This window comes from Pipistrellus hanaki (genome assembly GCF_964339955.1).
Source record: "Pipistrellus hanaki genome assembly, chromosome: 14".
NCBI lineage: Eukaryota > Metazoa > Chordata > Mammalia > Chiroptera > Vespertilionidae > Pipistrellus > Pipistrellus hanaki.
This window is the reverse complement of record NC_140516.1, coordinates 47224928-47250284: the sequence shown is the minus strand read 5'-3', so window position 1 is coordinate 47250284 and position 25357 is coordinate 47224928. Positions and strand designations below refer to the sequence as shown.

At 42.8% G+C, this 25357-nt stretch overlaps 1 protein-coding gene across 1 annotated transcript in view; it reads right to left on the bottom strand.

The window, feature by feature from the left end:
- The window catches only part of ATRNL1 (attractin like 1), a 408799-nt gene extending 391543 nt beyond the window's left edge, over nucleotides 1-17256 (bottom strand). Inside the window, exon 1 of the mRNA XM_084903569.1 lies at nucleotides 16494-17256. Within this exon, the coding sequence (XP_084759695.1) occupies nucleotides 16494-16786 (293 nt within the window). The 5' untranslated portion in view covers nucleotides 16787-17256. The remainder of the gene's footprint in view (nucleotides 1-16493) is intronic.
- Nucleotides 17257-25357: the final 8101 nt, after the last annotated feature.

The following is a 25357-nucleotide window of genomic DNA, read 5'->3' as shown; positions in this document are numbered from 1 at the left end:
AATTAAAACATAGGTTTAGGCCTATATTCGCCGTATAAGACTACCCCCCACTTCCGAGGCAACACCAGTTCTTTTTTTAATTAAATTTTTAATGAATGACATTTTTCGAACATACCGTAATATACCGTATTATACATTGATACGATAAATGGAAGGTCTCTTCACAAATGGCAATGCCATGAACTTGACCGAGAAACAAGAAATCCAGACGATTTTCGGGATCGAGTTGGAAAATTCGTTTAGCAGCATATCAAGACGTTTTTCGGGATATACTCGGTGTATAAGACGACCCCTGATTTTCGGTTGACTTTTTTTTGTTTCAAAAGTTGTCTTATATACCGGAAAATACGGTACCTGTTTTTATTATCATTTTCTTGTCTATATGATTTTTCAGAATTTAAAAATATTTAAAACAGGATCCCAATTCTACTTCATTTTGTTCTCCTTAGTTCAGCCCAATTACTTTACCAAGACCATATTTTAAATAATTACAATAGCTTCCCATTTAGCCTTTATATATTTATATATGCATATAAACACAACATACATACACATATCGGGGCTTATAACCTATTCACATATGCATACACACGTGCATACACACGTACATACAACACATATATACAACACAGATATAAGGATCATTATCTAGTCTTAGATAAAATTAAAATTTCCTTATATTATAGAGTCTTAAAAACATAAAGGGGAAAAAGATTTATCTACCCAAATTAGGGCTGACTAAAGGGTCAATCAATATGAATGCTATTTGTAAATCTTTCATAATCCCAGCCAGGTTACTCTGGGCAAGAAGGAGGCTAGTTCATGCTTAGAAAAGTTTCTGAAGAGCAACAGACAAATTGCAATGTTCTCAAACTAATGAAATAATAAATTGAGCATTTTCTACATGTCAGATACTACTATAAGCGCATAATGTATGACTTCATTTTAAAATCCCCAAACCTGCCCTAGCTGGTTTGGCTCAGTGGATAGAGTGTTGGCCTGCAGACTGAAGGGTCCTGGGTTCGATTCCAGTCAAAGGCATATGCCCAGGTTGCGGGCTCAGTCCCCGGTAAGGGGCATCCAGGAGGCAGCCAATCAATGATTCTCTCTCATCATTGATGTTTCTTTCTCTCTCTCCCTCTCCCATCCTCTCTGAAATCAATAAAAATATATTAAAAAAATAAAATAAAATACCCCAAACCCTACGAGATAGTGAGTAGTTATTAATCCCATAGTCAAGATGAGAAATTGAAAGCACAGTTAAATAACAGGCTAAATCGTTTGTCCTGATTTTTCACTTCCAATAATGTCAGATGAGGTAATTCGGACAAACCCACCACTGAGGACAATTTAAAAAGCTAAGAACCATTTTAAAATCTTAAAAGCATGCTGTAAGGAGCAAAATGGTAAGATCTGCCAAGCCAAGATGAAGAAGTTGCAAATTCCAGGCATTCAAAGCTACTTTTGCGGGGGAGAAATCTGTCTGTTTAGAAGGTCCTGCCAAAGGCTGAGTGCTTCTGGCAGCCTCTGCAATGGGTGACAGAAAACCCCCAGACCTGCGGTTGGCTTCAGGTGGTACTAGACCTGCCAGAACACGCAGGCTCCTGATGTTTCAAATCCACCAACAGACTTGTAAGTCACAAGGACAATTAGACAATATTTTTAATTGAATACCAAAACCACAACACATCAAAATTTATAAGATGAAGCTAAATCAGTGTTTAGAGAGAAATTTCTAATTCTAAATGTATGCATTAGAAAATTGATAATCAATTACAACTCAAAAAAAACCTAGAAAAAGACAATAAATTAAACAACAAGAAAGTATAAGGGAATAATAAAAGCAGAAACCTCTGAAACAGAAAACAGTCTTATAATAATGAAAATTTATATAATTAAAAGTTGGCTTAATAAAGACTAGTAAATTAATAACCCCATATCAAAACTACTCAAGGAGAAAATATTGATTGCCATTATCAAAAAGGAAATGAGGAACATCACTACTCATGCTACAGAAAGAATAATATATTAAGAACTTCATACTAATAAATTTGACATTTTAGATGGAATGCAAAAGTTGTTTTTAAAGTACAACTTGACTAAACCAAAACAAGAAAAAATAAATAAAAAATTATAAGTATCTCTCATACAAAAATCCTAAACTGAGTATTATCTAATTTTATCTGGTATAGATATTAAAAATACATATAAAAAGAAGAGCATGTAACAGTATTCCTGGAAGAGGTATGTGTGAAGACTTGGAGGTTCATGAAATAGCATGATATCTTTGGGGAACTGTGAGTGATTCAGAGGATCGATGAGTAATGAGTAAGACAAGACTATATACAGTAATCGATATGACATTGTATGAAAATCATCCTAGGCCTATCCCGAAAGTCCTCCAGAGCAAGAAAGCAGCCCCACAGAAGGCACTACTCAGAACACTGAAAGCAAATATGAACAGCCCCTGCTGGCTGAGGCAAAACATTAGAGTAAGGCAAACAATAGGTACGCCAATAGCCTGGGAGAAAATGTGGGGAGTGAGATTCTTTGAAGAATCAGGACATTCAGAAGCTGCTCAGTACATGGGCCTGGGAATTTGGGCAGACCCTGAGCTCAGAAAGACATGAGAAGACCTACCCTTTCGCCTCCGGCTAATTTTCCCACTGGGAACCAGAAGGAAGTGAGGCGAAGGCCAAGTCATAGGCAACCTGGCTAAGCACGGAAGGAGTGCCACAACAGTCCATCTACAAGGCCTGAGAGAGCTCCTTATTTGTGCTTGGCTCGAGCACTCGCGGAAATTTTTTCAATACCACCTGACCACAAGCCAAAGGAACAGAGACTTTAGAGACCACACACAACAAAGAATACTGTCATTATAAAAACTCGGTTAGGGAAGTCACTGAACAAGTACACAATGATGACACACAGAAACAATAAGAAGGAACCCTCAGGAGGGGGAAGAATCTGATTTCTATTACCGTGTTTCCCCAAAATAAGACATCCTCTGAAAATAAGACCTACTTACAGGTTTCCTTCTGAGTGAAATATAAGGCATCCCCCAAAAAATAAGGCCCCCCCTAGGCTCTGTCTCAGAATGCTATTGCTAAACATGAGAGATTTGGTCCACTGATTCTGAAAGAAATGGAGTCACAAGAAATTCGCCAGGAAATTCAGGAATTGGATTGTTATGATGATGTTCCAGAAGATGATGACATGATTGTCATTGAATAAATGAGTAAATTCTTGATACTGTAGGATTCACAGTTTGTCTGGTTAGTGTTGACAACTACCGTACTAACATACTGTACACAGGTAATAAATTTCCTTTATTTTCATTTAACAATAAATGTGTACCATATTCTTCTTCATGGGAAAATAAGACATCCCCTGAAAATAAGACCTAGCACATCTTTGGGAGCAAAAATTAATATAAGACACTGTCTCATTTGCGGGGAAACAGGGTATATGTCATCCTATATAATAAAGAGCTAATATGCTAATTAGACCAAACAGCAGAACGACCGACCGTCTGGACAACCTTCCGGACAGAACCGGGTTGCTAGGGCTGGCCAAGGCTGCGAGGGCCAGCTGGGGCTGCGAGAGGCTCTGAGGGCCGAGCCCCTTGCAAGAATTCCGTGCATCAGGCCTCTAGTATTATAATAATCAAATGTCCAGTCTCCAATAACAAAAAAATTACAAGCATGCAAAGAAACAAGAAAGTACGCTCTGTTCAGAGAAGCTAACAGAAACTGTCCCTGAGGAATCAGACACTGGGTGTGCTTGACTAATTCAACTGTTTTCAATGGGCTAAAGAGCTAAAGGAAACCAGCAAAATGATATCTCAACAAATAAAGAATAGCAATAAAGACTTAGAGATGTTCTTATCACAACATCCAAGTCAATATTACTTCCATCCTCTCAATAAGCAAGGTAACACGCAGGAGACTTGCATAAAAGTTTCCTCTGGATGTCAGCCTAAGCATAGGTCCCTAAGGAGGCTCCATGGAGAAATCCTTCTCCCGCCTGGCCGGCATGGCTCAGTGGTTAGCATCGGCCTGGGAACCAGGAGGCAGTAGATCCATTCCTGGTGAGGCACATGCCATGGCTGCAGGCTGGATCCCAGTAGGAGGTTGTGCAGGAGTAAGAGGGGAAGGCCCTACCACTCCCACAGTGAGAACAACTCCCCCTTCGCAGTGCCCTGCCCTCTCCTCCAGCACCCGCCTCCTTCCCCTCCCTGCCACCTGAGCCGGGCACTCCCACGCAGGCACATCGGGGCATCCTCACCATCTGGAACCGCTCTTCTCATTCGGAAGTTTTCCACTCCAGCATGACAAACACCTGGTTTCCAACCTCTCTGTACTTCTTACTCCTAACGCCCTCCCGTCCAGCGGTGTGGAGGTCTCCAGGAATGAACTGGATAGATCGGCCTCCTACATAACAACTGTTTCTAATGCTGCTTCTACAATGCACTGTAAGTCTCAAACCACGAACGTATCCTTTCTTTAATCCTGTCGTGCTCCTGTCCTCAGTTGGGAATCATCCTGGCATGCGATTCTAGATCAGGACTGCAGAAACGACTGGCCGACTGCCTGTGTGTGTAAATGAAGATTTACTGGAACGCACATTTGTTTACATGTGTGTGAGATTGCTAACATGCTACGCGAACAGAGCTGAGTAGTAGCAACACAGACCATCTGGCCTGCAAAGCCGAAAATACCTACTATCTGGCCCTTCACAGAAGAAGTCTGCCAGTCCCTGTCTAGATGCCCGCACATGCCCGTCTGCCTTGCCTATGTCTCATCCAGCTATAGCTGCCCAGTCTAGAATCCCTGCTCAAACTGGACTGTATCATAGGAGTGGCCGCTGCCATATGCAGAAAACCTGCGCAAACATTAAGCAGAGCTAAATTAGATCAGTGGAAGTGCTGTTCTCTATCCTGACTATGAATACAAAATTTGATTAAGACATTATAAAAAGTAAGAAAACTCAATCTTTTTTTATTCAAAGTCTCTGAAACAGTAAATCCTGTGTATCGATGACTAAGATTTTTGTGCTGGCATAACCACTCAATGAGAAATAGTCAGGTCCCCTCGGGGCTGCTGTTGTACACCAGCCTCACATGGAAGTCTGTTTTCAAAGTGTTATTTAAAAAAAATAATAATAATAATAATAATTATATATATATATATATATATATATATATATATATATATTATTGATTTCAGAGAGGGAGGGAGAGGCAGAGGGAGAGAGAATCATCAATGATGAGAGAACTCACTGATTGGCTGCCTCCTGCACACCCCAAACTGGGGATCCAGCCCACAACCCAGGCGTGTGCCCTGACAGGGAATCGAACCGTGACCTTCTGGTCCATAAGCCGATGCTCAACCACTGAGCCACTCTGGCTGGACTAAAACTGTGCTCTTAATTAAAATATTATTTAACAGCTTATTGATTTATTTTTAAGCAAAATGGATAAAGAGGATCTCTGGATTATATCATTGGTATTAACGTTTCCCTGTCTGCACACTAAGCTGGCGTTTATTCATTTCCTTCACAGTATATTCTATGCCCCCTCTCCCAATTCTGCGTTCTCTGTCCACCTGGTCCCATTTTTTTAACTGCTCATACAGTGACCATTATTTAGTTTGTGTTCCTATAATACAGTGATTCTTACCATGTTGGGATATGAGATCACTTTTGGAGAATCTCTTAAAAGCTATACCCTCCTGCCTACGAAAATTCACATGAATAATAATTCATATACAAATCTGAGGGTTCGCCAACTACTCACAACCCATCCAGGAACCTGACATTAAAAGTAACTATCAGCCTGGCCGGCATGGCTCAGTGGCTGAGCATTGACCTATGAACTAGGAGGTCACGCTTCGATTCCCGCTCAAGGCACACGCTTGGGTTGCAGGCTTGATTCCCAGTGGGGGCGTCTCTCATCACTGATGTTTTTCTCTCTCACTCTCCTTCCCCCTTCCTCGCTAAAAACAATAATAAAAATATATTTTTAAAAAGTTATATGATACATCCCAGGAATATGCTTGGGGACAAGTACAATATTGCTGTTTGATCTGTTTGATCAGTGGGGATTTCCTTTCGGTATCTTCGTGTCCTGCAAAATGCACCCATTCCCATTGACCTTGCGAAGGACACCTAAGAACTCTAGAATATTCTCCTTTCGCTGAAGAATGAAAGACGCATGACTGAGAAACTGAAAGTAAAGACAACACTTCGGAAGAGCTGCAAGTCTCTCAGGTGACCTTGGTCACTTTGTGGGCATGTCAGCCAGCCTCCCGAAGCCTCAGTTTCCTTGTGTGTAAGAGAGTTATAACAATAGTGCTTAGGGCATAGGATTGTTTTAAAAAAGAAGTGAGAGAAACGTTATCCAGTGTTCAGTGAGGCAGCAACACAAATCCATCTGGAGTTCATGGCACAATGGCAGAGAGAGATCTCAACTCCCCCTCGGTTTGGTACCAAAATGCATCCTCTTAAATAATCCCAGTGCTATCTGCAAATGCATATGATTATGAGGGAGCATGAAGAAGAAAGCTCGCATTGAAGACGGCTGCTTTGGCAAAGGGCGAGACAGACATGATCTGACAGCTCACTGTCACCCAGCAGCCATGAGACTCTGCATAAATCACTGCGTCAGGCCTTTCCTCTCTCTTCTCGCTGTAAGACGAGAACAGCATCTCTTCCTTCTAAGCTTTCCATCAGCAGTAAGAAAAGGCAATAAATGTAAAAGCTTTGGTCCACCACATTCTACTACTTTTCCTCTCAACTCAAAATGTACGTTTTGATATACTAGTTTTAATGTCATTATTATTATTCTTACACGAAACAGAATAAATTCTAATTTCAGGGGTGGGGGATCATTATCAATGTGATTATATTGTAAAAAAAAAAAAAAAAAATACAAACGGCCCTGCACGGTGTGGCTCAGTTGGTGGGGCATCCTCCTGTACACCGGAAGTCGCTGGTTTGATTCCCGGGCAGAGCTCATGCCTGGATTGAGGGCTCCATCCTGGGCAGGAGGCAGCAGATCCATGTTGTGCTCTCACATGGATGTTTCTCTGCCTCTCCCTCTCCCTTCCTCACTCTCTAAAAGAAAAACAATTTAAAAAAAAGTTTTAGCCCTAGCCAGTTTGGCTCAGTGGATAGAGCCTGAGCTTGCAGACTGAGGGGTCCTGGCTTCATTGCCTGTCAAGGGCACCTGCCAGGTTGCAGGATGATTCTCTCTCTCATCATTGATGTTTTTCTCTCTCTCTCTCCCTCTCCCTTCCTCTCTGAAATCAATAAAAATATACTTAAATATATATATATATATTAAATACAAATGAAGCTTGGGATTAAACAATACACAAAAGCTTGGACAATGCTCTTAAAATTTCTATTTTTATGAGACAGAGGGATCTAGTTGAAATTTTCTAATTTACACAGTACTTTAATTTTCTAAATGTTTATGTTTTACCTAAAAAATGATAGGTCTCTCCCATTCCCTGCTGCGGAAGAAGGTGAAGGTGAAGTCCCCTCATCCTCATGCTTGCACTAAGGGACTATCAGCCAAAAGGAAGCAGCCCTGACCCGTATCCCTGGGATGCGGCAGCTGCAGACTGTGGGGTGGACCGTTTCTGCCCTGCACGAAGCAAATGACAGCATCTTCAGTTCCCTTCATCCTCCCAACTGGGGAATGGAGGAAGCATCTCAAATTAATTCCCTGAGCTTTTTAACTTAAGAAACTAGGTTAAGAAAAGCACATCAAAACCAAAGGAAGCAGCAATCAATAAAGCTGAAAACTTCAACAACAAAAAATAGCAGGAATCAATGAAACCAAACACATATTCTTTGAAAAAAAATCAATAACATTAATAAATGTCCTGCCAGACTAAGCAAGAAAGGAGAAACATAAACTATCAATATAAGAAGTATCACTAAAGATCCCACAGATTTTGTAAGAATATTGAGGAAATATTATGGGCAATTGTATGCCCATAAGTTTGAAAACTTAGATGACAAGAACAAATTCTCTGTAAGACACAATCTACCAAAACTCACTCAAAAAAAAAAGAAAAAAAAGATAGATAAAAATGAATATCCACACACCTATTACACAGTTGCAAGCCTTCCCACAAAGAAAATGCCATAGGCTATAAATATTAAATAAACTGAACTTGTAGTTACATATACTTAAAAAATAGAATTTATATTAAATAAATTGAATTTGAAGTTAAAGAAAATTCTAAGCCTTGAGGGCTTCACTGGAGAATTCTACCAAACACATAATGAAGAGATAATGCCAATTCTATATAAACTCTTCCAGAAAACTGAACAGGAGAGAACCAGCTCATTCTTCGAGGCCAGCATTACCCTGACTCTAAAACTGGACAAAGATATTTCCGTCATGAACATATATTTCTAATATCTGGGATTCATCTTAGGAATTAAGGTAAGTATGACATTATAATACATCATAGTAACATGCTTTAAAAAGAAACAAAGATATAATACTAACAGATGAAAAATATTTAACAAATTCAATATCCATCCTATATAATAAAAGGCTATATGCAAATTGACCGAATGGCAGAATGACCGGTCACTATGACACACACTGACCACCAAGGGGCAGGTGCTCAATGCAGGAGCTGGCCCCTGGCGGTCAGTGCACTTCCGGGGGGGGTGGGGAGGGGTGGGCACTCAGCCAGAAGCCCTGAGCCGAGCTCACAGCTGGCAAGCGCAGCGGCGGTAGCAGGAGCCTCTCCTGCCTCCTCCAGCACTAAGGATCCCTCAGGGGGATGTCCGGCTGACAGCTGAGGCTGGCCCGCAGGGAGACTGCAAGAGGGCTGAGGGCACAGGCTGGTCTGAGGGACCCTCCTGCCCCCTGCAAATACACGAATGTTGTGCACCAGGCCTCTACTCTCTAATAAAACTCCCAGCAAATTAGGAAGAGAAGGGAACTTCCTCAATGTGACAAAAGAACTTATAAAAAACTTACAGATAACTGACTTTTTATGGTTAGAGATTAAATATTTTCCCCTTATATCAGAAATAAGACACAGGTGACCACTCTCACCAATTGTATACATCATGTTAATGGCTGACCCAGCCAGTGAAATAAGGCAAGAAAAATGAAAGGCACCCAGATTACAAAGAAAGGATTAAGAGTCTCTTAATTTGCAGACAACATAATTATCTATCTCCAAATCATAAGGTATCTACAAAAATCTACTACAATGAGATCAGCAAGATTGAAGGATGCAATATTAATATACAAAAATCATTTGTATTTCCATGTAACAGCAACAAATAGACACTGAAACTAAAAAAAATAAATAAATAAAAAAGCATATCATTTACAATAGCATCAAAAAATATGAAATGCTTAGGGGAAAATCTGACAAAAAGTGGTAAGACCTGTTCACTGAATATTTTAAAATATTGCTAAAATTAAAGAAGACCTAGAACTTGGATATACCATGTTCATGTGCCAGAAAACTCAATATTGATACGGTGTCAATTATCCCTCAAACTGACGTATGGGTTCAACACAATCCCAAATGAAATCCCAGCAATGTTTTCCTAGAAATTAACAAGGTGATTTTGAAATTCATATGAGAATGCAAAGGAATTAAGTAGCCAAAATAACTGACATGGAATTCAAGACTTATAAAACTACAATAACCAAGATACTGTGGTCTTTTTTTTTTTTTTTTTTTTTTTTAATCCTCATTCGAGGATACTTTTGCATTGATCTTTAGAGAAAGTGGAAGAGAGCGGGAAAGACAGAGAGAAATATCGATGTGAGAGAAACACATGTGCCCCTACCAGGACACAGGCTGGAGAGAAGCCTGCAACCAAGGTACGTGCCCTTGACTGGAATCAAATCCAGATCCAACGCTCTCTCCACTGAGCTAAACCAACTAGGGCAAGATATTACCGTCTTGACATACAAGCAGACAAAGAGATAAATGGAACAGAGGAGTCCAGAAATAGACGCAGAGATATACTAGTATGAAGAACTGATTTCAACAAAGGTACAAAGCCACTTCAGCCGAGAAAGAATAGTCTTTTCAACAAACGGTCCTGAAACAATTTAATATCTATTTGCAGAAACAATGAATTGACATCCATACCTCTCATCATATGCAGAAATTGACTCAAAAGGGACTCTAAATATAAAATCTAAAACTACAAAACTTCTAGAAAAAGAAAATATTTGCTTCAGGCAAAGTTTTCTTAGCTCTAACACAATCCATAAAAGAAAAAAATGATAACCTGGAATTCGACAAATTCAAAACTTCTTTTCTTTGAAAACACTGCTAAGAGAATGAAAAGACAAGCCCCAGACTGGGAGAAAATATTTCCCAACGACATATCTGATAGGAAGTATCCAGAATAGATAAATAACTCATAAAAAGAAAAAAATGTAAAAAATGTGCAAAAGATTTACACAGATACCTCAGCGAAGATCTACAGATGGCAGGTAAGCACATGACAAGATGCTCAACATTAGTCACTAGGGAAGTGAAATTAAAACCACAAGCCGAAACCGGTTTGGCTCAGTGGATAGACCCTCAGCCTGTGGACTAAAAGGTCCCAGGTTCGATTCCGGTCAAGGGCATGTACCTTGGTTGCAGGCACATCCCCAGTAAGAGGTGTGCAAGAGGCAGCTGATTGTGCAAGAGGCAGCTGATTGTGTAAGAGGCAGCTGATTCTCTCTCACCGATGTTTCTAACTTTCTATCCCTCTCTCTTTCTCTCTGTCAAAAAATCAATAAAATATATTTTAAAAAACCACAATGCCATAGCATGACATACTTATGCAAGCCACAGAAATTTAAAAGACTAACTATACCTAGTGCTGGTGAGGATGTGAATTAACTAGAACATTCAGGCACTGCTGGTGGAAGTGCAAATGAAACAGTCACCTGTGAAAATAGCTTGTCAGTTAAGAAGTAAAGCATGTAACCAACCACTATATGACCCAGCCATTCCACGGAGGGTATTTACCCAAAAGAAATGAAAGCTTGTGTCCATACAAAGACTTCTACTCTGAGCGGCTTTCTACAGAATAGCCCCCAAACTGGCAATATCCATCACCAGGTGAATAATAAACGAACTGTGGTGTAGCCACACATTGGAATACTACTCAAGAATTAAAAGGAATAAATTACGGTACACCTTTAATGAGTCTCAAAATAAATATGCTGTGTGAAAGAAGCCAGACAAAAGAGAATACATAATGCATGATTCCACTTGTATAAAATTCCAGAAAATGCCAACAAATCTAGCGTAGTGACAGGAAGCGGCTTAGCGGCTGCCTGGGGACGGGGAGAAGCAGCAGGAAAGGGAGGATTTGGGGGGGATTGGGCATTTTTATAATCTTGATGGCGGTGACAGTTTCAGAGGCACGTGTCAAAACTTTTTAAATTATACAGTTTACTGCATGTCAATTATACCTCAAATAGCTCTTATAAATAATGTAAAGGAAAAAATTACAATTGCAATTAAATAATTCATTTGAACGTACTAAAGAGGAACAATAGTGCTATAAAGGTACATAACATGGGGTAACATAGCTTGAGGAGTCAGAAAAGCCTCCTATAGATACTAGTATAAGCTAAGGTTTGCAGGGTGTTTAGTATTCAGCCACAAAAGAAGACCAAGGAGGAAAGAGGGTTCAAAAAAATGGGCCCCTTACCAGGGAGCTTAAAGACCACTGCGGGGTGGGGTGGGGGGGTGGTGGAGGCAAGCTGAGTCTCATCTGCCACAGGAGCCAAACCAGGCAGACACGTGGTCTTGAAAACCATGCTACAAGTAGCTTACTTTACCAATGTAGGATCTTAGAAACACTCAATCTAAATGATTTTAAAATTTCTACTACGTGGCCCAGGCCGGTGTGGCTCAGTTGGTTGCGCATCATCCCATGCACAGGGCACATGCCCATGTTTCAAGCTGTTTTGCTCACACATCAAAGTCTCTCTCTCTCTCTCTCTCTCTCTCTCTCTCTCTCCCTCCCTCCCTCCCTCCCTCCCTCCCTCCCTCCCTCCCTCCCCTCCATTGCTCTCTAGAACTCAATTTTTAAAATTCTACTATATGCTTTTTAATAATAAAAAAAATGCATGAATGTAAATTACATATTATAATTTAAAAATAAAGAAGACCTAGGAACAGGAAATATTCTATTTAACTATATAGTTACTGATAGTTTCCGTACCATTAATAAAAAGGACTCCAAGGTACAAGTGTGTATATAAGAAGCTTAAGCAAAACATTTATACTTTTAACCCTACTTCTGTTTGCTTATAATAGCAACCTTATTCCTAATATTATATCTTTGGTTTGTTGTCTCTAGAAATAAATACTTTCATTATAAATGTGTGAAATTCAGTATCCATATTTGACTAACCTATGATTTAAAAAGTATATACAGTGAACATGCAATAAGATTTAATACATTATTTTAAGAAAATGTTCACTAAATGTTTTAATAGTGAAGTTACACTTGCAAATTATTCACAATATAATGAGATATTTTCCAAACCCAGAGCATTAATTTAGGTTATTTTGTTTGCCTAAGAGAAATCAGAAGTCATAGGTTCCTAAGTCACATTAGCAAGAAAATGTGTAAGCTGGAACACAGAATATAAATACATAAATATAAACCTCAACTACTCTGCAAAAATAATTCTAAACAACCAGCTTCTAAAAGAGAATGCTGTTTATGCCAATGGATTTTGTAGCAAAATGTTTTCTAGCCTGCCATTCTAAGCTACTCAAGTAAATACAATTTGAATTAGCATATATCGTATCCTTGATTACTGTATTTCAAATCGCCTTCACCCTTTCTGATTCTCAGTCCTAAATCTTCCAGGTCTGCTGAAGCTGCAGATCAATGTTCATTTTGTTTTGCCTATGTGAGGAATGGCTTATAAATCCTGAGTGTTTTATTCTTTTCAAGTGGAAACAGACGGAAGCCTGGAATCGATGCTAAGGGAACTGAAGTACCACTTTGGATATCACGTTTGCTTCTGCATTTCTCCCCCAATCTCCAATCTTCCGTTCTACAGAAGCATCTGAAGAACACTTCTTCCTTAGATCCCTCCAGTGGGGGGAAAGCGAAGTTACCATGGAACAGGCCAATTAATTTTGACACCTGCTTACCAAGACCGATTACTCCTGATGCCTGTTTGTTTGGGTTGCTATCCTCCAGTTCAGTAAGAGACTTTCAGGATAATTAATGAAGTGAGAACTTCCACTTAAAGTCTCTCCCACTGTGTTATGACTTCACGCCACCATCCTCAAATAAACCTTTCTGCGCTCCACGTGTCCTTTACCAGGAAGAATTCTCTTCTTCTAACTTGAGTCTTCCCTTTGATAGAAAATACCACATTTTCTTACCCCTAACAGTACACAGCCAAACACAGAACTGCACGAGTTATATGTACTCTAATGAATAGCTTGTATTCCACGGAGAAATGAAATGTATTCTACTTATCAACAGAATACAGGTTCCAAGGAAATGAAGAGCATCCAGTGATTCGTTCAGGGTTGATGGTTGCCTGTATCTATACGGAAAAAAGCTATTCCTGTTTTACTCACGAATAGGCTGTGCTTACGGACACCATCTCTGTTATTTAAGCTCGCTTTAACTTGATCTGCGATCTCTCCTACTGTGACAGCATCTGCTGGTGGGACAACATCTGCTGGGGAGGCTACAGGCTGCTGATCTAGCTGATTCACGAGGCCAACACTACACACTGTAGACAGGCGCTTCCCAGGACGGTAGCAATTTTATCCTTAGACAGATGGAGCGAATCCGCCCACACAAAGGCCAATATCCCTGAATTACACAGGAATCAGCCATTCTTCCTAATTATGTACAAAGAGATGTAAAAAAAAAAAAAAAAAAAAAAAATATATCTTTTTTCATTGCTGGCTCCCAGTTCGTATGTTCAAAATCTCTCCTGTTAGATAAAGGGACTGGCTACTATAGTCAGAACAAAAGTTTAAGAACACTTAAGTAAAAAAGGCTAGCTAATAGGCATACTTCAGTATGATACCTTTCCTCATCTTGAAACTCTTTCTTAAACTTTAAATTATCATCGCTCCCAAGATTTTTTTTTAAGAAGTGTTTTTTTTTATTTTATTTTTAATGTGTTTTTATTGATTTCAGAGAGGAAGGGAGAAGGAGAGAGAGATAGAAGCATCAGTGATGAAAGAGAATCATTGATTGGCTGCCTCCTGCATGCCCCATACCGGGGATTAAGCCCACAACCTGAGCATGTGCTAAGTGTCTATAATAATAAAAGTGTAAAATATGCAAATCCACCAAACAGCTGAACAGCAAGACGACCATGCTATGACACCCACTGGCATCAGGCCAGCCAAGGTGGGTGCGATGCAATTGGTGGCAGGAGGGGAGGGAGGCCCACCATCACCCCAAAGAGGGAGGCCCAGGCCACCAACTGGTGAGCTGCAGTGGCTGGGCGGGGCCTCCCTCTGCGGGCCTATCAATGGCCCCCTCCCCCCAAGCAATCGAGGGGCTCCAGGTGCAGACAGGGCTGAGCCCCCACCCCTCCACCCTCCCACACACACACACACACACACACACACACACACACAAATTTCATGCACCGGGCCTCTAGTACTACTATTAATATACTAATTTGTGAAACTGGGAAACATTTCATCCTATTGCTACACATGAAGTTCATGAAATTTCATTTTGAGATTTCACTTCCAAAAGCCTGTCATAAATTAAATAGTAGGATCTACCTAAAATTTTAAAAAAAAATTAATTTTAAAAAACTATTTTTAAAAAATAATTGTTTACATTGAGCTTTAGGGGCATTGTTTTAATCAGTAACAGTGAAAAAATAAATAAGAAAAATATACTGGGTTTAGAACTCCCAGGAAACTTTCCTATAATACCCTAACAAGGTGAACCATATTCACCTCGGTCTTAGAGCCTAAGAGACATTTCACTTAGATTGTGCTATCATCCTAACCATAAATATTAGTAATCTACATAAAGTAATTTCAGAGCCATAAACCAGGCAGAAAACTTCGTTAAATATCTAGAAGGATAGGAAGACGACTTACTCAATGACTTCACTGCAATGACTCAACAGCTACCCTGATGGCCTCAACTATCTTATTTTCTGCTCCCCCACATTCACCCATTTCTTTTCAGATCAGGCAGGAATGAATGCAATAAATATCATCCAATAGGGAGAAAGCATCTTTACTGTTTTAATGCACATTCCTAGGGCCTTGAGTTTCAGAAAAACTAAAGCCACTGACCAGTGACAGTGGTTGAGCATCCAACTATGAACGAGGAGGTCAGAGTTCGATTCACACTTAGGGCATATGCCCACATTGTGGGCTTGATCCCTATTAGGGGGCATGCAGGAGGCAGCCAATCAACGATTCTCTCTCATCACTGATGCTTCTCTCTCTCTCTCTCTCTCTCTCTCTCTCTCTCTCTCTCTCTCTCTCTCTCCCTCCCTCCCTCCCTCCCTCCCTCCCTCCCTCCCTCCCTCCCTCCCTCTCCCTTCCTTCCTGAAATCAACAAAAATATTTGGGAAAAAAGAAAAAGAAAGGAAAACCGAATGCTGCCATACCACAGCTGACAGGGACATAAGCAGTTAGGAAACCCCATCATCATCCCCACATTAAAAAGCCCGGGTATTTCCTTCTTCTTCTATCTAACCAAAAATCACTCTCTCGTTTCTCAGTTTCAGAGTGTCCCGGCAAATTCAACACACTGTATCGGCTAACAGGAAACATTCTAGAGTTAAGCTGGCCGATTTGCAATCACCAATCGGCCCTTCTCCTGTGTCATCCTGGGCAAATTACACTCACTGCCTCGATTTCTCTCCGTAAGTCCATCCTATTTCTAGCAGCACACTGCGTTGCTGGGGAGGAACAAATAAGATCATCCACGCTGGGCGCTTAGGATGAACGGTATTTGGCATAGTAAGCCCATCCTACACTCCACTTAGAGCCATTATCAGACCTAAATAAAACATTCGCAGCGGCCACCTCCAGACAGAGCCCTAGGTTGGGAGGGATAAAGCGAGGGGCAGGTCCTGGGGGACCACAACTTTTCACCTTGGCACTTCTGCGTGTCACGATGCCCAAGGACTGGATGAGTTACTTGCATAATTTTTCGATTTAAAAAAAAAAAGGAAAAATGTGTGTGTCCTAACAAAATGGTGTTTGGCACTGTCATGAGCGTGGAAGTCTGGATCCGCGGGGGGACCAGGAGTCGCTGCGGGAACGCTGGGCGCGCAGAGCGGGTGGGTGGTCCGTGCTCCGCGCGGGGCCTGGAGGGGGCGGCGGGTCCGGGACCCCAGGCCGCCCCGGGGAAGGGGGGGGTAAAGGGGGAAGGGAACCCGGGGACGGGGGGGCCGCGATGGGCGAGGGGCAGGGCAGGGAGGAGGCTCGCGTCCCGGAGCCCGCGATGGCACTTACTTGAACCTGCCCTGGCAGTGCTGGCACTGGTCCCCCACCCAGCCGGGCTCGCACAGGCAGGTGGCGTTGACACAGCGGCCGGAGAAGCAGGAGCCGGTCCGGTCGCACGGCTTGCACCGGGACACCTGCGCGCACAGCGCCAGGTAGAGGAAGCCGTAGCGCAGCAGCCAGCGGCCCCCGGCCGGCGGCCAGAGGGAGGCGCCCCCGCCGCCCGCAGCCCCAGCCCCAGCCCGCGCCCTCCGGGGGCCCGCCGGCTGCGGGCGGCCAGCGCGATCGGGGGGTCCCGGCTCCATGTTCCTCCTCGGCGCCCCTGCCCGGGGGAACGCTGCGCTCGCGGCCGCGGACGGGGATGCTCCGGGGGAGGAATCCGCCCGGAGGAAACCGCGCTCTTCACCGGCACCGGCCCCGGCCCCGCTGCCCCGGCTGGAGGCTCGGATCGCCTCCGCTCGGCGCCTTCCAGCCGTGCTCGGGCATCGCCTCCCCGGCTGCTGACCTTGTCCTCCCCCTCCTCCTCCTCCTCCTCCTCCTCCCCAGCCGGCCGAGCCCTCCCTCCGCCGCGGCGCCCCGGGCCGGGCTGGGGGCGGGGTGCAGGCGGGCTGCGCGGGGCGCTCCGGAGGGGGACCTGCCGGAGGGGGACCTGCCGGAGGGGGACCAGCCGGAGGGGGACCTGCCGGGGGAGGGGACCCCGCTCCTCGCGGCCCCGCCTCGCCCGTGGCTCGCGCCAACTGCCTCCGCTCCGAGCCCCGTGCGCCAGGCAGGGCGGGGCCCCGAGCCCCGAGGTGGGCGCGTCCAAGCGGCGAGGGGGGTGCGCGGAGCGGGGAGTCAGCCTCGCACCTCCCGGCGGCCGGCCGATGGCCCCCCGGCAGCCAGTTCCGCTCTCGGATCTTTACCCAGCCACGATCGCTGCAGCTGGAGCCTGCAGGACGCCGAACGGCCGCCCCCCGCCTGCCGCCTGCCCGCGCCCCCCCCCAGGCCCGGTGTGATGGTCTCGCCCCGCCTTCACGCGGATCCGGGACTCCCCCGTGCGCGCCCCCACCCGCCCGGCCCGGGAGCAGAGGGGTGGCCGGCCCCCCAGGTGGGAGCCGCGACCCACGGGGCCCCCTGAGCCCCCCACACACGGAGGATCAGCTCGGGACCCGCTGGCAGCTTCAGCAGAAAAGAAGCCTCCGCGCCCGCCGTCTGCGCCTGCAAAAGTGCGGCCCCCTTTCCTGGGGCTCCCTCTCCCTCCGCCCCATCCTCCTCCGGCCGGTTTCTTTTTCACTTCTTCGCTTTCTTTATTTGTTTGGGGTTTTTTTCTTAAAAAACTCCAACTGCACACAAAGAGCTGAGCGTGGGCAGCACGTTGTGGGGTCCGCAGGAGCTGGGAGGGGCTGGGGTTGGGGACTGGAGGACCGGGGACTCCCCGCCCCCCTCTGAGGTCCGCGGGGTTCAGGGCCCCTCCCCCCACCCCGCCCAGGTCGCCTGGGAACCCAGGTATCGCCTCTGCTGCTCCTCAGTGTTTCCTCCTCCATCTGGGACAGTATTTTGCCTTGAAAAATATTGCAACATCGTGGCTTTTTTTTTTTTTTTTTAAGAAGAGTAGAAAGGATGCCCAAAATGAGCCCTTTAGCTTCCAAAGCGGCAATCTTGCCTCCTTCAGATGACTTTCCAAGATTTGATGGCACATGCTGCTAACATGGTTGCTTTGTACTTTGGAGCCTTCTCTCTGCACGGGCTATTATTGGAGCCCTTTGAGAAAGAGCCCCGCTAACAAACTGCAGCCGCGTATCCTCACGTTTCTGCAAGGTTACTGGATCCCCTCCAAAGAAGAGCCTGCAGGACCAAAAGGAATCTGGAATCCGCCAGAAGCATTTCTGACAGCAAATGGAGAAGAGTTGTAGTTGTGACCACACAGTCATAATATTATTGTTGAGATTCAACCGCGTGTTTATTTGGGGCTTGAAGTGCCCACGTCATCTCCTTTAATCTCTGTGATCCCCACTTTGCAGATGAAATCCGCCATTAACCCCATTCCACAGATGAGCATAGAGACTGGGCAAGATTTATCAATGGCAAAGGAGGAGTAAAGCAGTGAACCAAGCTTTCAACACAAGTCCTCTGACTTCCATGCTTTTTCCCTGTATTTACCAAGCTGTTTCTATCAGCAGGTGCTTTGAATACATTCAAGGGTTGGCTTGATTTGAAAAGACTTCAGCAGTAACTTGAAGAAAACAAAGGTCCATAAAGAGGTGGCTCCTTGAAAGTAGAAAAAGAAAAACCATGATTTTTATTTATATAAGAAAAAAAAATGTCACAGTTCTCCCATAAAACCAGTACAGTGGTGCCTCACACAACGAACTTAATTCGTTCCAGGAGCAAGCTTGTTATGCGAAAAGTTCGTTATGTGAAACGCGTTTTCCCATAACAATACATGTTAAAAAAAATAATTTGTTCTGTAGCATAAAATATGCTAAGATGACATAAAAAAATATGCTAAGATGACATTTTTATTTAGATACATCTAAAAACATAATTTTTTTTTAAAAAAAACACACATTTTTTAAATTTTAAGACAGACTAAGTAGAGTCTACCGAATCTTGCACATCTTCATCCATTTTCTGCTTTTTGGCTGATGGTTTCATGAAAAACCTGTCCAAAGTTCACTGTGCGAGGCGTTCGTTATGCGAGGCACCACTGTATTGGAAATGGCATCCTCAAACCTTAAAACTTAAGACAGCCCCTTCTTCCTTCCACGTATTTTCTATACCAAGATGATTCTTTGAGACCACCCGGGATAGAGGAGGAAGGGAAGAGAACATTCTGCATTAAAAGGCCCAGCTGGTGTGGTTCAGTGGTTGAGCATTGATTGACCTATGAACCAGGAGGTCACCCTTTGATTCTGGTGATTTGTTTCAGCTCGATCTCCCAAGTGGGGCGTACAGGAGGCAGCCGATCAATGATTCTCTCTCATCACTGATGTTTCTATCTCTCCCTCTCCCTTCCTTTCTGAAATCAATAAAAAAAATAAAAAAAATAAAAAAAATAAAAAAAATAAACATTTTTTAAAACATAAGGAAAAAACATAAAAACAGGATGTTCTCCTGGATCACACCTTTCAATTTCCATGACTTACCCAGAACTCTTTCTGGTATTAGCCGTACCTATACAATTTCTGCTGCCTTCTCCCTTCTTCTCCCATGCCAGCCAAAGTTTAAAGGCAGCCACGTCTTTCTCACATCTAATGTAGAGTTGCTTTCAGGCACGTGGAAAGAATCCAAGCCCTTAAAAACATCAGTGAGTGTGAAGGCAATTCAAGTCGTACAGTGCAGCCCCTTTAACAAGGGAGATCACTGCTCAGCCACGTACTGACTGACTGCAGCCTATATTCCAGCTAAGGACCTGCCCATTCAAACATATCTCTGATTCATAACCATGAGAAGCAGCTCAGTACTTGGTGTTACATTGAAGAACATGCAGCCCCACGGGCCTGTTCTCAACATATTTAGGATCAAGTTGACCCTATTAAAGTGATACAAAATGATTCTCATTGGGATCTCGCAGGGTTTTTCCACTTACCCTGCGTCCTACTTCTCTTGGAAATTCTTTCAGTCAACATTTACTGAGAAACTATTACAAATAAAAATGAATACAACTTGAAAATACAAGAGAAAATAAAAATGAATACAACTTGAGTCATACTCCTGGATAGGCTTATCTTTTATGAGGCTCACTGGATTGCAAGTTCCTTCTACATGGAAGTGTCACAGGTTTTACAGAGATAGACACCGAAAACTTGAGTGATTTACAGCAGTCGCACAAAAACTCAGTGATAAAGCTCGCCTAGAGTCTTGACTGATGTTTCCCTATCTTCTATGATCAAGAAGTTTTAAAACTCCAACATTATATTGTCTCTTTTTTTTCTAAAGAGGTAGAGTCAGCATCCTAGCAGTGCTAGATGACACTACCATAATTCATAGTGTTGGTAATAGCACTCATAAATCCAGCAGAAATGTGAAAATTTACTCCGAAGACGGTGAGGAGGAAGTCAGTTTTCCAAAAGCAGAATGAAACTGTTACGATCAGAATTACCTGCTCAAATGTCTCCAAGGGGAATAGTAAGAAAAGTATATTTGTTTTCTCTACAACTAGCCGTATGTCAGGACCTGTAGCTATTTTGGGGAGTGTGTTTTATCCATTCTACCACTTAACAATGGTACTACAATATGATGGGCAAAAATCTAAAACTTCACAAATTATTAGAAGGAAATTCAAATGATTTTTTTTTTTAAAGAAGAGAAATGGTAGGTCCACTGATCTCTTGATTGCTACTGAAAAAGTAAAAGATCCTATAGGGATCAATAAACCAAAGCATCCCCTCCTTAGTTGCTTGAATGAAAAATGATCTCTACTCTGGTTATTTGTTCACCGTGTGACTTACAAAAGCTTCCAAAAGCAGCCAAGATGTTGCCAGCTTGTGATTAAGGAAGTATTTTGAGAGCATGAATAGTCGGTGAGATTACACAGTAAAGAAAAAGTCATCTTTAGATGCTCATTAAGAAATTATCGATGGTATTAAAAATGTTTATATGGTGATATCTGAAACACCACCCTCCCTCCCACTCCAAATCTGATGCTGCTTTTTCTTTCCTTCTGATTCATTCTTTCGTTCTACTGATTCCTCTTGCTGTCGCACTCGCAAACACACATACACTCTGATCCTGCCAATTTTTCTACTTAACACATTTCAAACATATTGTTATAAGTAAATCCAAGGAAATAAATTCAAAGAGTCCAAATTCACTATGCTGGGCTAATACATTTTATAAGTGGGAAATAAAATGAACATCCTTAAACTTTTCATCCTAAATATTCAAACTTGTTACAAAAATAAATAAATAAATAAACACACAGTTGGTCGCTAGTAGTCAATTACAGAAATTTGACTTTTGTGACAACTAATTCAATAAAAATATGAACTAGGACTTCCTGCTAAACATAGTGGATTAATTATGTGCATGGACCTGTTCTAAACTCTACTAAAATGACAGGAATTTTTTTTTAATTTTTCAAAGCATAAACTCACAATGATGAAAATGAGGAAAGCACCAACTAGCAGGTGAGAAAGGTCAATGCATTTGGAAGAGTCAATGTGTTGGAAGGAGGAAAGTAAACGGAGACATGGTAGCTAACATATGCATGTTTGCACAAATGGATAACAGTAACTAGCCTGTTTCTCCTGAACAGTCCAGGAAACCTCAGGACTCAGAGGCAAGCGATTCCATGGAGAGTAGAGGTGGAACTCTAACATGAACACAAGGAGAATGGTTGAGAGCAATATAAGGACCCACAGCCCCCTTTTTTACCCCAAGTAGCTAAAGATTGCTCCAGACCCTACCCTGTCGGTTTAATCTGTTGAGAAATGGAATCAGAGTCTCCAGACTTAGAGCACTGGGCGTGATAGAAGAAAGGAATGAGGTACACAGCTGAAGATGAAGAGAAAGGGGCCCTAAATTCAGAACTCTCCAAGCCATTGCAAGACATGGAATAGGCTTCCCTTACTCTCCTGGTTTGGACGTTGAAAGAAATGAGGACATGGGGAAGATGAAAGGCCCGGGAGCCTTTTCTCCATCCCAGGAAGTCGTTTGTTGGCACCTTCCTGTAAGAAAAGGGAGAAAGGAGCTCTTAAAATACAGTTGTCAGTAAAAATGAACAAAAGTTTAGATTGAATCGGGTAACAAAAAAAGGAAATATGTATCACTCTTTTATATTCAGAAGTCATCATTTTTCCCCAGAACAGTGGTCGGCAAACTCAGTCAACAGAGCCAAATATCAACAGTACAACGATTGACATTTTTTTTGAAAACCAATTTTTTTTTTTAATTTAAACTTCTTCTAACACCACTTCTTCAAAATAGACTCGCCCAGGTCGTGGTATTTTGTGGAAGAGCCACACTCAAGGGGCCAAGCCGCATGTGGCTTGTGAGCCGCAGTTTACCAACCGCTGCCCCAGTAGATCATTCTAAGTTCTCACGATGACTCCTAATAATCAAAACACAAAGAAATTAAATAGTTCTGGTAGGGTTTTAGACAGAGTGGCTCCTGTGGCATCTTACATCCAAACAAACCAACTTGAAGAAGGGACAAACACTGAAAAGGAGTGTCATGGAACGCAGAGAGGCACTTGTGACTATGAATAATAGAAAGGATTATGTTTGAGAAAAATCCAACAGCAGCTACAGCAAACTCTTAACACATGGTCCACATAGAGAATCCAGGTAGACTTTCTGTCAACCTTTAGTCAAGTTGAGGCGCCTTTCATGTTCCCTCTGTTTAAACAAAAAGTGAGTCAATGTAAGAAAAACAGGAAGCACTTAAAACACACACACACACACACACACACACACACACAAAAGCTCCCAAGCAAAACAAACAATTTATAAGGACCATCCCATACTAGCTTTTAGAAAGTGGTTTCAGGTCCTGACAGTAGAAAGTATGTTTACATGCACAAGGCAAAGAGCAGAAAGAGAATTAGGGGCCCTCTGATCAGGAGAGACCCAGCCATCAGGATGCAGCGAGCTATCCTTGAACAGATCCCAGAGACAAAGAAAAACCACATACGATCTCACACACACACACACACACACACACACACACACACACACACACGAAGAAAAGAAACAACATCTGACAGATGAGAGGCAAGCCCCACAAATCCCGATAACATGACACTCTACTTATTAAAAACATCAGTCTTGGAAGACTCCAGGCACAGTAATTTTGAAAATATACACAAATAAATTAGAACCAGCCTTATGATTTTTCTAATTGCAAGTCCCTCACCCGTACCCCTCCGCAAAGCTAAGTGAAATTTTAAATTAGAAGAAAGAAGATGCAATATGAACGTTGATTTGAAGCAAGAGCCCCAAGTTCTCCACTTTATTCATTAGAACATAGTCTCAAAGTCTTAGGGGGACATACATTTTTCAAGGAAAATCGACTCTGTAGTAAACAGAGAAAATGTTATCTCCGCAATCAGGAAGCATGTGGAAGAGGTTTATTGATTAAATTACCTGAAGGGCTTGGTTGCAGACATTTTCGGAGATGCTCTGTGGCCATGTTCTTCATCACTGGACACTGGCCTGCAGTTTATGGAGGTAGCACAAGAGAGTGCCTAGAAAATGGGACCAAGAGCCACTTTGCTGTAAAACAGCAAAAATATCAATCTTTGCCGGCCAGCATGGTTAGTGCTTGAGCGTTGACCCCTGATTCCCTGTCAAGGGCACATGCCCCAATTGTGGGGCATGCAAGAGGCAGCAGATCAATGATTCTCTCTCATCATTGATGTTTCTATCTCTCTTTCCCTCTTCTTTCCTCTCTCTCATATATATATATATATATATATATATATATATATATATATATATATATATATCCTCCCTGAACATTGTTGAGAGAATGAAAATTCTGAATGAGATGTCAAAGTTATTTGTAAAACCATGAATCACTATTGGTGGGTACATGTTTCTATTCCTTCCTGGAGAGCGCTGCCCCAGGGGCCATGTGGGGCCATGTGATAGCAGAGAGCCAGAAAGCAAGCTCAGGAAACCCCCTGCATCTTGATGTCCCCTGTCTGTCTCCCAGGTGGCAGCCACCCCACAGCCCATTGCCTTGGGCCTCCGTGAGGGAAGGGACCACACGTGTGGGTGACTGCAGCCACCATTGGAAGGCTCCAGGGAACAAAACACACCTCCCCACCCTCTAGCTAAAACTGGAAACTAAAGCTCGGCGATTTTGTCCTTTAACTTAAGGGTTTGGGGGGGCCCTTGTTCTATCGCAAATGCCCTTGAAGGACTATCACATTAGACCGTCCTTTAATAACATCTTAGCATGAATGACTTTTACCTATTCCTGAGACTAGTTTTGATAAGGAAAAGGAGAAAAGTATAAAGATGTATCATCCTCATTGCCACCGCAGTAACCCATCCTCCTACCCAGAATGCACACACAGCGCACACATACTGTGGACATTCTTTGACTACTAGTTGGCCTATTCCAGTGATCAGCAAACTGCGGCTCGTGAGCCACATGCGGCTCTTTGGCCCCTTGAGTGTGGCTCTTCCACAAAATACCACGCACCCTAATTAAGTCAATAACCATGTACCTACCTATATAGTTTAAGTTTAAAAAATGTGGCTCTCCAAAGAAATTTCTATCGTTGTACTATTGATCTTTGGCTCTGTTGACCAATGAGTTTGCCAACCCCTGGCCTGTTCAAAGACAAATGGCTCTAGGAGGTCACTAACACCCTTTTAAAATCTTAGGATAACATGATGTGCGAGGAGGGAGGGGGTATATTTTTTAAAAGAAGACCAATGAGGGAACAAACACAAAGAAGTTAAATGCTAATGGTGGGATTTTAGACAGAAGGAAAGCTTTGACCTGTACCTCAAGTCAACCATGATGGGTAGCTACCTCCTGCCAGATGGGGATTGGATGAGCAGTAGCATTTGGGCACCTCTGCCCACACAGGGAGTGAATTTAAGGGGAGAATTAGAATGAAAGGCTGGGTCTTCCCTGGGAAACACCCTCCCTAGCCTGAAGTCTGGCGGGCATCGTCAGCATCAGCCCTGCCTATTTTTAATGGCCAGGAGGATGCTGAGGGAAACGTCAATCTCCGAAATGTCCCCAGATCTCGTCTGCATAAATAACAACATCATTACCGACAGATTCTTGGCTCGACCCATCTTCTTTGAAACATGCAGACTTGTCAGGATGAAATATTTATTAGAGAAAGTTTGGAAAAGGCTGAAACTGGAAATGATCACTCAAACGAAGGAAAAAAAAAAAGTCAACTTCATTAAAAGGGAAAAAAAATATGGGC